Source organism: Ctenopharyngodon idella, chromosome 23 (assembly GCF_019924925.1).
Source record: "Ctenopharyngodon idella isolate HZGC_01 chromosome 23, HZGC01, whole genome shotgun sequence".
NCBI classification, from domain to species: Eukaryota; Metazoa; Chordata; class Actinopteri; order Cypriniformes; family Xenocyprididae; genus Ctenopharyngodon; species Ctenopharyngodon idella.
The window spans coordinates 17163192-17177316 of record NC_067242.1 but is presented as its reverse complement, the minus strand read 5'-3'; the positions used below and the strand labels follow the sequence as shown (position 1 = coordinate 17177316).

Here is a 14125-nt window from a genome sequence, read left to right as displayed (position 1 = left end):
TGACCCCACAAAAATGTTCAGCAAGATTATGCATAATTATGCATAGTTACCTGACACTGAAATCAAGATTTGACTTTATTAAGTGAGGCTCTTGTTAGTCTTTACCAATATTCATTATGTGCTCAGTGTAAGCACTTGTTATTGTTAAAGTGGATTAGTATTGAAGCATTAATGTAATGGCATGCCACTTTGATTTCGGATGTTTTACAACAGACTTGTACTCACTCTTCATTTGTCATTTTGTCATTGGAGTAAATCTCCATCTGCTTATGCCGTGTAGTAAAAATGGGATGCCTGCTACCACAGAAGCACTAATAAAATGGCTTGGATTGTTGAAGAAGTCACGATGAATTAATTGATGACTTTAAAGCTTCAGACAAAGGCAGATTATTCTTTTGTATCAGACTGTCTGGTGAAGGCTGTGGATGTTTCCTCTCTCTGTTTGTTAGGTGTTGGCCGGTTCTGTGTGCTGGGCATTTCTGCTTTGGGCTGATAAGAACGTTTATCGGCAGCTTTTGTGCTTTTAGGAATAATTCCTCTCCCCTCCCATAGTCTCCAGGGGTATTTTAAAGGAACCTGTTATTTAATTAGGCTGTAGATAAGGCTGATTGAATATTTAAGAAGTCAAAACTAGAGGAGACCCTGGTGTTCCAGAGTTTGCAAAGAAAGCCACCCATGTGAATAAATGAGCGTTACAGGAAAAGCCTGCAGCATGATTTTCTCGGCTCACACTTTGAAGTGCACAAGAAAATTATGGATGATACGTTTCAGACTCTGCCATTTTATTTCTCGGCTGTGCACACTGTAGTGTATAAGTGACTTTACACTGATATTGCTTTCTCTTTAAACTGATTTATTGTGGATTTGTTGAAGGCAAAGGGCAAGATGAAAGGGTTTGTGATTGAGATCAATCATGGGTGCTTCTCAAACAGGCCCTGTCCCAAATGGCACACTTTATAGCACTTTTGGTCTTTTGGACTTACAATGGCTGCCGCGTACGCGTGTCCGTTAAGTCCACGAGACCGTAGGGTGTCCCATTTGTCAATTTTAGTTTTCAGAACGGACCCCCTTTGCGGTCGATATGCACGCTCGATGCGCACTTTTGCGCAGATATCTTCCCGACAGTCAAAATGGCATTACGTCAAAAAAGTGCGGACTCGTAGGAAGACCGCGAGTCATAAGGGTGCCATTTGGGACAGGGCCCAGAAGGCTGCATCCTAGTGAGGCTGTGTTCTTCCTAGTCCATTACTTTGGAGGCTTGGAGGCTAGAGTCCTCCTTTAAAGGGTTAGTTCACCCAACTATGAAAATTCTGTCATTTATTACTCACCCTCATGGCATTCCACACCTGTAAGACCTTCGTTAATCACACAAATTAAGATATTTTTGTTGAAATCTGATGGCTCAGTGAGGCCTCCATAGCCAGCAATGACATTTCCTCTCTCAAGATCCATTAATGTACTAAAAACATATTTAAATCAGTTCATGTGAGTACAGTGGTTCAATATTAATATTATAAAGTGACGAGAATATTTTTGGTGCGCCAAAAAAAAAACAAAATAACGACTTATATAGTAATGGCCAATTTCAAAATACTGCTTCAGGAAGCATTATGAATCAGCGTATCGAATCATGATTCGGATCGCGTGTCAAACCGCCAAACTGCTGAAATCACATGGCTTGGCGCTCCGAACCGCTGATTCGACACGCTGATTCATAACGCTCCGAAGGTTCCTGAAGCAGTGTTTTCATCAGCATTGGATGAATTTTCTGATCATTTTTTTTTTTGTGAATTGGAATGTGTGCAAAGGATTGTGGGTGATCAGAGGACACAAAGGATACACTTTATGTATCCTTCAAAACAGGCCGAAGGAAGGACAAGAAATGAAGGTTGCCTTCAACGGATCCTTTAAACTGAGACATCCTTTGATGGAGCACAGTCTTTGTTGACTGAACTTCAGCAAATTCAGCTGTTAGTTTTTCTGAAGTAAACATTGTTTCATGTATATATGCATTTTTGCGATTGAATGATATAAAGTCTGAAAGGTTTGTGGCATTAAATGTACTTAAGATATTCAAAGACGTATTTTTTGAATGGTGACGGTATATTAATTATTGCTTTTCAGTTATTAGACAACTGTTAAACAGAGACTAATGAAGATACCTAATGAAGAAAATAAAAGCTGCTGTGCATCTACACAGGCACTGTGTTCTCAGCACTGTCAAAATAAAAGTCTTACTTCTGACTCTAATCGGTCGCCAAACAGAAAAACTTATTGGCCACTAATTTAAAAATGTCAAAATTTAAAAATGCCAAATATTGGCCATGGCGATATATTGAATGACCACTAAACATACTTAATACTTTGCCTGTCCTTGTTTTGAAGATTAGTAATGTAGTGTGCAAGAATATACTAATTTATATGGATTATGAGGTGACAGTCTTGCATGACAAAGCTACATCTCCCATAATTCTCTGCGGCTGCACTAGAACACTAAAATATGTAATTGGATATTTAATTTTTTCTACCCATTTTATGATTTAGGTAATTATCAAGCTTGTATCAACATAGCACATATTTAACCTTTTAAGAGCATCTCTTGAAGAGTGCTGTCCCACGGGCAGTTGTGGCCTAAGGGTTAGAGAGTCAGACTTGTAACCGCAGGTCTGAGTCTTAGTACCGGCAGGAAATATAGGTGGGGGGAGTGAATGAATAGTACTCGCTTCCACACCTCTCTACCCACAACTGAGGTGCCCTTGAGCGAGGCACCTAACCCCCAATCACTCCCCGGGCGCCGCAGCGAAAGTGGCTACCCACTGCTCCGAGTGAATGTTCCTGGTGTGTGTGTGTGTGTGTGTTCACTACTGTGTATGTGCACTTGGATGGGTGAAATGCAGAGCACAAATTCCGAGTATGGGACACCATACTTGGCCACACATTACTTTCACTTTCATTAATAGTACATGCTTGAGTGAATTGTCATGTTGTTATGCTTAAAATTACTTATATATTTTATATTATATTATATTTTACCAATTTTATTCTGACCAGAATCATTTGCATGCATTGAACACTTGAACCTCAATTGTAGTGGTGGTGTCCGAACTAGGAGGACTTGAAGACTGCATAATATGTAATCAAACAGACAAAAGTCAGCCGGTCTCATTTCGCAGTGTGACCATCACCCATTGCTAAAAATGGTTCGGAGTGTGAAATATCTGTGCCCAAATGTCATGCCGCTCTGCCTGTAATGTGCGAGTGTGAGTGTGCATATTAGATTTGGCTCATTCTCTCAGCTCTGGCTTTAGAGGTCTCGCGTAAGGACAGGAGACAAGAGTCTAAGCCAGTGTAGTCCTGTTTACATCAAATAAAAAGTGACTTATCTGTCTCCCTCAATATGTTTGTACTTGTGTTATATAACCCAGCAGGCCTTTGGCCAAATCTTCTCCCATATTGAGTCAGATTAGAGATTAGGCCTAGTCGTGTTGCTGCACCTGTCTCTGTTCTTTGTGAACTTCTGGCTGGATCAGAACCAGCTTGGCAGCCGCGCGGGCCATGTGGAAGTGGAGAGAGTCCACTGCTGCTTTCTCTGAACAGGCGCAAACAGATGACTGTAGGGATAATGCTCTCCCCACAGTACACACATGGGGATCCAGCCTCGAAAGCAAAAACGCATAGTAATCGAGCCTTGCATATGCACCTGTAGAGGATTAGGAAGTGCCACCAAAGTCCTTTTTAAAGCAAGTCAGTGCTCTCGGCAGTCATTTATATACTCACCTCTGGACTTTTCCAGTCATGCGAGTACAGCTTTTATCTACTGATAGAATCATCCAATGGATGAAGGTTGAAATCTCCAAAACTGTTGGATAATCTTGTTGCAGTATCAGTTGGATTACTTTAGTTGCGCTTTTTTTTTTTTATTCAATTAAAAGAACTGGCTTATAAGAGTCGTTCGTTGGGAGTCAATTATTGCATTGGTTAAGCTGTGTGTGTTTGATTCGCTAAAAAGTACAGGCTTATAAGAGTCATTCTTTGGGATTCAGTTGTATTATATTGGTCTTGCTGTATGTTTTTGATTTAATAAGAAGATCTGGCTCTGAAGAGTCATTCATTCGAAAATCAAACTACACTGATCATGCTGTTTGTTGTTGAATCACAGAAAAAGGTTCATTTTTTTCAGGAATTGGTTAGATTACACTGGTGGCACTATATGTGTTTTTTTTTTTTTTTTTTCTAAAAATAACTTCTAAGAGTCATAAGAACTCATAATATTTATTTGTTCTGGAATCAGACTACAAAGGTCATGCAGTTTATTTTTGATTCACTAAAAGAATTGTTTGAAAGAGTCATTTATCTGAGAATCAGACTACACTGGTCGCACTGCATGTTTATGATTCACTAAAAAGAACTGGCTCATAAGAGTTTGGATTTCTCTTGTTTTTCACCAGGTGTACAGTCTTCATGCTGGTGTATAAACAGAGAAAACTGCTAATATACATGTTGTTCCTCAACTGAGTGGAAGCATGACGCACTATTAATGATTAGCCCATCATCTCAGTGTGGCTGACTCAGTTGCCCAATGAGTCAAGAGTGGGACTAAAAGTGGAAAGAACATTACCTGCCTTAATCAGATATGCTGTAATATGAAAAAATGTTATTATGTGGGTGGTGTTTTGTAACGTGGTTGTTTGTGTGTCTTTCAGCTATTATGTATGTGATGGGTGCTCTGGGGCCAGCTGCGGGTTACCTCCTGGGAGGCGTTCTGATTGGTTTCTACGTGGATCCCAAAACAATTGCCAACATTGAGCAAAGTGATCCACGCTTTGTTGGCAACTGGTAAGATCTGTTCTGCATAAGAGTGTGTGTAGCTTCATTCCAACCTATGAAAAATAACTAATTCAATTTTTACCACTTTTTGAGCGCATTTTACTAAAAAATAATGCTTGAAATTCCCATTTGAGTTCATTTATTTGGGTTTTTGGTCACGCTTATATAAACTGTCTTTAACTATGTACTTACATAAAAAAATGTTAGGTACAATGTACTTATGTCCATGTACTGCAGACCACTTTTGCTGCTATTGAAGTGGGATACGGGTAAGCTTAGGGACAGATTTAGTGGTATGGGTAGGTTTAAGGGTGGGTTAAGGGATAAGGGAAGGGTCAACAGTGTAATTATAGATGTCATTGCAGAAATTAATTACAACAAAAAGGTATTTTTAAATAAAAGTACAATGTAAAAACATATACACAATAAATGCATCAAAATATTAATTTAAATGTTAGTACATAATAGTAAAAGACACTTAGGCCTCGTCCACACTAATACGTTTTCGTTTGAAAATGCATCATCTTTTCTCCGTTTTGGCCTTCCGTCCACACTGAAACAGAGTTTTTGTCAAGGAAAAAGGAGCTTTTTGAAAACACTCTCCAAAGGGGATAAATTTGAAAATGCACACTACACGAAAACGGGGTTTGAAAACGATGACGCATGTTTAGTCATGTGACGCATATTGTACCCATAGATATCTATAGATATACCAGCATTGTTGTGCCTGCTATTTACATTAACAGTATTGCTCAAGATAAATGTTCCTTTGTAGAATATTCATATTAAATTCCTGCAAAGATGACATTGAATTTACTCACATTTGCTGTCCTGCGTGGCAAAATATGATGACGGTTGCATTTTAAACCCGATTTTGAGCGTGACCTGGACTCAACAGTGAGTGATGAGATATTATACTAATAAAATGATCGCGCAGAAGAATAGCGTGAGAGTTTTATTATATCTACTCTCTCTGCATCATCCCGTGAGCTTTTAGTATGTTTTACGCATGTGCACTAAGGTGATTCAAGCATTTTCAGACGTTTAGGTGTGCATGAGTAACTTCTGGAAAACGCTTGAAAACGATATTTTGGATGAGGAGCATTTTTAAATGAAAACTCCATTTTCAAATGTCTCTGGATTAATATAGACGTAGCTATATTATTTTTATTTTATTTTTTTTACGAAAGGGTAATTATCATTAATGCATATCGCTTTGTTCTTAGGTGGAGTGGTTTCCTGCTCTGTGCTTTCGCCATGCTGTTGGTCATCTTCCCCATGTTCGCTTTTCCCAAAAAACTGCCCCCTCGTCACAAGAAGAAGAAGAAAAAGAACGGGACGGACAGCACTTCTAATGACGACGATGTCCTGAAAGAGAAATCCAACAGCAAAGGCCAGACCGTGGCGTCCTCCATGGGCTTTGGGAAGGACATCAAAGGTGTGTGTCTGATAAAGGTCATGTGGTGGTGCACTCGACAGGAAACGTGCATCTACATATTGGAGTGTTAACTTGATTATATTTGTCCCTCTGGCTCACAACACATTCTAAGAAACATCAGATTAGCAGAGATTAACACTTCAGTCATCATATTGAAAAGCCTTTGGCCACTCTAAATCTGCTTCCCTGCAGATTGGTTCTTTCATTTAAAGTAGTGACTTGATGCTTTTGTCTAAAGCATTTTATGGCACAGTTATAAAGACAATCCCCTAGAGTTTTTGGACAGGATTTGAGCCTGCAGTCTTTCATTTATCAGCCCAGATCTTTAACCAATAGACCACACCTCTCTCTCATTTAATTATACAGCGCTGCTGACCACTAGTGTCAGGAGATTTTCAAATGGCGCTGCTGATATGAACATAAAGATTGATGATCAAGCTCAAAAAGTTACAACTGAAGACTGTGCAAGCTAGCAGAAGTTGCTTTTCATTATTCATCTGGGAAGAGCATTAATGACAATTCTGCCACCCTCATCACTAATATGGTCCGTTTTGTTACACTGCTGCTGGGAAGTTAAGAAAATATTGCTGAAACTTTATCTAAGAGACAATAGAAACCTGTTTCTGCCTTATGATAAAAAATAAAATGGGTAATTAAATGAGAAATGGCACAATACATAGAGAACTACAAATGATCAAAGGCTTTTGCAAAGGCAGAAACAAGGAAATAAACAAGCAAATAAAGTCAGTAAGTTAACACTTTTATTCCGCACTGATGCAATATATTGATCAATGCTGTTCTTCTGTACTTTCTATTCATCAAAGAATTTTTCAAAAGCATAAAAAAATCTTACTGACCCCAAACTTTTGAACAGTAGTGTATATTAAGTGATATAAATCTCATCGCTGTTCTCGTCACACTGTGTCTGAATTAGCTTAATGGCAATTATTATTTGCCTGCAGAGATTTTTGTCCTGCTTTGACAAATTCACACAAGTGACTACAATCAAGACAAGCCTTGTTCTATAAACCCACTGTAACCTACTTCCATTCCCCCCTGGCCTGCATGTGTTTGCATAAGTAGGCTTTCAACATAACTGCAATGCCTACAGTAGGGTAGAGTAGTTTTTGGGACTTTGATTTAGAGACAGGCAAGCTGTTTTGTTCATTAGTAGGTTAAAGTATTTAATATGGTTGCTTTGTACCAACTCCCGTGTCTCTCCTGTCAGTCCCATAGATGCTCTGAGAGGTGTGAGAGTTCAACATTCAGAAGCAAATTAAAGTTTGATTGTAGTCGGTTACCTTGGAAACAATGCTACAGCACTAACTTGCTAATTAAAAGAATTGACTTTGTTGGCCATGATGAAGCATTCGTTAAAACCTATGGGATTTAAAGGGATTAGACAATGAATCCAGAAGAGCTGTGGAGACACCATGTTTAAGTTTAGCTGTCTTTACCCTATTAGGACAGCAAACATCTGTTGGTATGGATTACGACTGCTTTGAGAGTGGTAGAAGAACTGACTGGTGTGTTGCATCTGCACAAATTAAATTTACAAATTAGCCAATTTTTAGCGGTCAACCGATTAGCCTATGAGTGTTTTTATATATATATATATATATATATATATATATATAAGCCATTTAACGGTTATCAACCATAACTTGACATATTGATTGTTTGTTTCATTGCACAGACCTCCCCAAGGCTGCCATAAGGATCCTCAGCAACATGACGTTTCTGTTTGTGAGTCTGTCCTACACGGCCGAGAGTGCCATTGTCACTGCCTTCATCACCTTCATCCCCAAGTTCATCGAGTCGCAGTTTGGAATCCCTGCCTCCAACGCCAGCATATACACAGGTACACGATTATCACGTTTTCAGCATAATAATAATTAAATCTCTTATTCTATATTCTCTTCTTTCTCTCTAACACTTTTACGTATGGTTCCTTTTCTTGTTATATCACACATTTCACATGATTCACACTTTGTTCATCACATTAAAGAACATGTGTTAAAAATGACGTGTGAAGAAATGTGTGATATTTCTTTTCACAGCTGTTCCCACTTATTTTGTAGAGACATATTTGATTTCTATATAAAGCTGCACAACCAAATATGCTTCGAGCACTGGGTTTCGAGATACCATAAAATACCTTTCTCACTATATTATGCTCTTGCTTATGTAAATAAGCCCTCAAAAACCTTCATCTCAGACTCAAGATCATTATTAAGCCATGCATATGTCCAAATATCTCAGCACAGATGCTCTCTCATAAGGTAACGGGAGACTGGCCAGGATCCTTAATCAGAGTAGAGAGTGTGATCCACTTCTGTCAGCACGGGTCACTGCTACTTAGATCCAGTTTATTTACTATATAAATACTATATTCCTATATTATTATATACTAAGTATCGCAGTATTAAAACAAAACAAACAAAAAAAATCATTTATTAGTTTGGGGATTTGTTTTTAATGACCCTAACAAGTTTGATTAAACCATCAAAATATGAGGAAAATATTTTATGTTTTTAAATATTTGAAATATGAGGGATGAACAAAACATTAAACTTGGTTAAGGTTTTTATCTGACAAAATTATTGGCAAAAAAAGGCAAACTACAGCTACAGGTTTTATTTTACTATGCTAAAAACTGCATAGGAAAAACAAAAAGCTCACAGGAAAACATACATTGACTACAACATAATCAGTTATTAATATTTTGTTGGTTCTCTTCTGTTTTTGCATGTGTTCTTAATTTCTTTGTTTGACAGCCTGGCCAAAAATTATGTCTGCACAATTTGGCAGGTTTCATTGTGCATTTTTAATAATTTTTCCTAGGCCAGACATCACTTTTGGCCATTACTGTACATGTAATTTTAGGGCTCTGTAGCAGAATTAAATGTGAGTTCAAAACTAAACACCACAATGCTATATGTTCTTGTAGTGTTTTTCACTAATTTTTACTTTTGAGAATAAATACAAAGTTTTGTCATGAAACTCTAGATGGCGCAGGCTGATAGGTCTTCAATCTGCTGGCAATCACATCATTCTCTATAGGGCACAGCTGATTGGTTCCTGCTGTATCAGTAGCCAATGCGCTCTCTGCTCAACCTTCAAATACTCGGTCAGCATTTGCTGTAGCAGTTGCAGAGCGCTTTCAGAAACCCTCCACCTTCCCCAGCTCCACCTGTATAGATCTGCTATGGGTAATTTATGTATGCTGTATTGTACAGCAGCAGCAGCATGTCTTACTTGCTCACAGCAGTGTTTCGTATATGTATTGGCAGTAGCAAGTCCTGTACTTGCTCTGCAGCAGCAGAGGCAGAAATAACAGCAGCAGCAGCGTAGCAGATCTATTCCACCAAGACCAAACATATCAATATTGTCATATCTATTACCATGCCAAACATTACGAGAGTTGTCATGACAGAATTTTCATAAATAGTTAAGCTTTTGTTGAAATATGAGCAAAAATAATGATGGCTTTCTTCAAATATGAGCAATAATAATAATGATCTTTGCCTTAGGAAGCACCCTATTAATATCTCAGTGACAGTGTCTGTATATAAACTAGCATGCTTCTGATTTAGAGTCATTATTGTGGCCCCTAAGCTTGTTGCCAGGATACAGGGAGAGAAACAAATTAATGGTATTCTTGCTATGTTGACTCTTAACTATGCTTGTGTGTTTTTAGATTATAACAGGAAAACAACTTTTTGGCTAGAGCTGTCAGGACGTAAACTCTGATAGACTGGGTAGAAATGTATGACATCCCAACAATCCCTGATGGATAAGGTCTCTCCTTTAAACAGAAGCGTGAAAACATGTTCTCTGATTTAAACCCATGCCATAGTAACAGCAGATTGATATGTCTGCTGAAGTCAGAGCATTCACAAAGGCCTGGATGTTTTACACATCAATAGATGTAAGCAGTTTGTTGTTTTTGTGCTGTTTCGTCAGTTATGGCTGCCAAGATTCCCTTCAGCCCATAAGACTGCAGCTGCAGTAAACTAGAGACGGACACAAGACAGATGGTGTACTATAAAACAGAAAACTGAGGCCAGGGAGCATCAGATCTACATTTACACTCCAGCTTTCTTACAAATTAATTTCAGGAATTTAAGGTGTTATAAATCAAAGAATGATTCAACTGTTCCTAGGTCTCCTATACAAATATTTGAATCATTCCTATAGAGGCATTAAAACTGCATGACACATTATGATTAACATTTATTTAATTAGCCATAAAGGTACGCCCACATTAGTGGAATTGCAGCAAAATTTCACAAGCAAAAAAGGTCCACTGTCTGTTGTCAATAGCATAGAGATGTGTGAAGCATTGCTCACACAGAATTCACTTTCAAATCAAGCAGCTTTCTGTTGGTCAATTTGGCGAATTTATGTGACTAGCTTGAAAATGAGCCTTTGTTTCCGCCATCACTTAAAGGGTTAGTTCACCCAAAAATGAAAATTGTCATTTATTACTCACCCTCATGTCGTTCTACACCCGTAAGACCTTCGTTCATCTTCGAAACACAAATGATATTTTTGATAAAATCCGATGGCTCAGTGAGGCCTCTATTGCCAGCAAGTTAATTTACACTTCCAGTGCCCAGAAAGGTACTAAAAACATATTTAAAACAGTTCATGTGACTACAGTGGTTCAACCTTAATATTATAAAGTGACAAGAATACTTTTTGTGTGCCAAAAAAACAAAATAATGACTTTTCAACAATGTCTAATGATGGCCGATTTCAAAACACTGCTTCAGATCTTTTGTTTTGAATCAGTGATTGGGATCGCGTGTCAAACTGCTGAAATCATGTGACTTTGGCGCTCCGAACCACTGATTCACATGAGCTGCTTTTAGTAGAAAGTTTAGTAGCTTTCTGGGCACTGAAAGTGTAAATTAACTTGCTGACAATAGAGACCTCACTTAGCCATCGGATTTTGTCAAAAATATCTTAATTTGTGTTCTGAAGATGGTCTTACGGGCATAGAACGACATGAGGGTAATAAATGACGTAATTTTCATTTTTGGGTGAACTAACCCTTTAAAACTCCTTCAATATCAAACAGTGTAGTGTTAATTTCATCAGCTATTTTTTTTTTATTTATTCTTAGCCTTAGTCCTGAGTCAAATTTAGTTTTTATCATATTTAGTCAACCTTCTCCTGGTTTTGTTTAGTCAAGTTTTAGTGGACTAAATGTCTGGGCATTTTAATTTAGTTTTAGGGGCCGTTTACATGCCACCGTTTTCAACTAAAAACAGAAAACTGCGTTTGACCATTCATTTACATGACAACGGCGTCTTGGGTGCCTGAAAACGCAAACTTTTTAAAACGGGTTTCAAAGGGCAAGTTTCAATGTAAATTACAAAAATGTGAATTTGTAAAAACGGTGACATCATGCGCATTACGTGTTCAGTCTATAGGCGCATAGTTTCTCTTTACAAAGTGACATCGCCATCTACTGGCCTGGCATGCATAATACAGTGCTTTTAATCATTTTCGCGGCTCATTTTGACAGCGTTGCCGTCTGTATGTGGAAAACGTGAAGGAAATACTTTTCTGTTTTTAGTACATCGTTGTTGTGTAAACATACCCTTAGTCAATTGTTTTGTCTGTGTGCACATGGTTGCCAGACTGCAAAGATTAAGTAAAACACTGGGTAGAAAATGTTCTGATAGGGGATTTAAACGCTTGACATCTTGCAACCCCAAGCATGAAAGCTTGTAGAGGCTTGTTAAAAACAGTATGTGTAATATTTTGTCGTCTCTTTTTTGGACAGACTGATTTTTGTAAAGTTTTGATCTTGTTTTTCCGTCAACAATATTGCGTGTTGATATAGTCACAGTTATCGTTTAATAACATTGGTGTCGCCCTGTAATCGTTTAGTCTTAGACATGGAAAAAAAGTTTTTCTTATTGAAATTAACACTAAAACAGCATCTCACGGAGTCTTCAAGTCCACATTATGTCAGACGGCACTAATGACAGCGATGTGAGAAAGAGTGTGTGTGTGTGTGTGTGTGTGTATGTGCGTGCAAAAGAGATCTGTCAGTAGGCTGTGGTCATTAACACCCTGCTTTGCTCCAGCTTGTGGCCTACAGGAATTGTTGTACTTTGCTTCTGCATGTCCCACGCTGTCCTCCTCCTCAACATACACACGCAGCTCTTTGTCAGCTGTGCACGCAGCCGGGGTCGAGTCTCTCAGGACATCCTCTCAAAGAGAATTTCCCTGCTCTCTTTCTAGATACACTGAGGGTTTATGTGAATAGTGCTTGTTTCTCCTTCTCCTCTCATGATAGGGAGGTGTTCCTGACGCACTACTGGCTAAATATAGCCCAAAGGGACACTGTATTGGCTTCACACAGCCGTGGTTGTCTCATGAATGGGCGTTCTTACCACCTTGTCAGGTTGGAAGGGTATGTGTGTTTATCCATGTGTGGGTGTACTGACATTTGTTGGAGTGTAATGAAGTTAGGTCTAATCAGCTTGAAGCCGAGTGGCATGGATTTCCATGCTAGTTTTTGCTTGCTAGCCGGTGAATTTACTGATGAAGTTGGCTGACCAAGTAAGCCTTGCTGGTTTAGCTTTGGGGTCAAAGTTTATCTGGTTAGCACAATCCATTTAGCCCCTGCTAGATGATGTCGCAACTACACCATCTGGAAAATTTCTTCATTGACAACCTTTCAAAGGTAGCTGTGCATTCTGAAGGAATATATATAAATAGTAAATATTTTTACCGTAAAGTTTTACCAGTGCAGCCATCTGTTATCACTATGCTAAGATAGTAGGTTAAAGTCACCATGAAATTAAATTAGACAATTCTTGTTTTTTATGGAATATTGCAATATTTATTACAAATAATTTATCTGTGCACATCTTTTTTAATTATGTGCCCTCATAATTTTTTATCAAAATAAGTTCCCCTCCCTCTTGCAGCGACATCTCTTCTCTGATGACGTTTACTTGCATGAGGGCGGGTCAACCTGTCACTTACATTAGATCGACCAATAGCAAAGCATAATGATCCAACGATCCAATCAATTCCCGATGGACAAAATCAAGTCCCGTCCTGTATTTTTGTTTTGTTTTGTTTGAGAACCTGTTTCACTCTGATAGATGTCACAATAGGGAAGACTATCGCAACTTCCGTTTCATGCCAACTAGAAACTGTTAGCTAAGGAATATATAAATAGTTAATATTTTAATTATGTCGTAGTAGATTTTTACCAGGGTCAGAGTTTACTTTTCAGATAGCGCTATACTAAGCACAGGGTTAGTATACTATAGTAACTAAGGGTTAGTTCACCCAAAAATGAACATTCTCCTATGATTTACTCACCCTCAAGCCATCCGAGGTGTATGTTTTATAAAAAAAAAAAAAAAAAAAGTCCCTCTCAGGATGTTCGGGGTCTCCCAAGACCCCACATTGAAATGAATGGGGAAATGAAAAAATCAATACTTTTTTTTTTTTTTTTTTTTTATATATCTATCTTTGTCAACTAAATCAGCCAGAACAGAGAACACAAATACACAGAAGTGAAGTGGCAACCCTATAGCACAACCACGATGTGGAACACTCTTGCTCACACACATACACCGATCCACCCCTCCACAAACAGCCCCACCCCCCAAAAAATCATCCAAAGACATCAATCGCCCAATGGGAGACTATAAAAATTGCTTTTTGTTACATAATTTTTCAAAAAAAATCAGTTACAATGCAGAAAACAAAAAAATGAAGGGGCAATACCACAGCACATCCCTGATGGAGTAAACACACATTATACAACGTTATATTTGCTTTTATGAAGCTCTTGCTCATGACCGTGCTGAAAGCAGGCAT

The 14125-nt window shown here is 38.3% G+C and overlaps 1 protein-coding gene across 1 annotated transcript in view; it reads left to right on the top strand.

Moving 5' to 3' along the window:
* The window catches only part of LOC127505730 (solute carrier organic anion transporter family member 5A1), a 49938-nt gene that overhangs the window by 25725 nt on the left and 10088 nt on the right, over positions 1–14125 (top strand). Inside the window, exons 3-5 of the mRNA XM_051881490.1 lie at positions 4704–4836; positions 6054–6265; positions 7962–8126. Coding sequence (XP_051737450.1) covers positions 4704–4836; positions 6054–6265; positions 7962–8126 — 510 coding nt within the window. The remainder of the gene's footprint in view (positions 1–4703; positions 4837–6053; positions 6266–7961; positions 8127–14125) is intronic.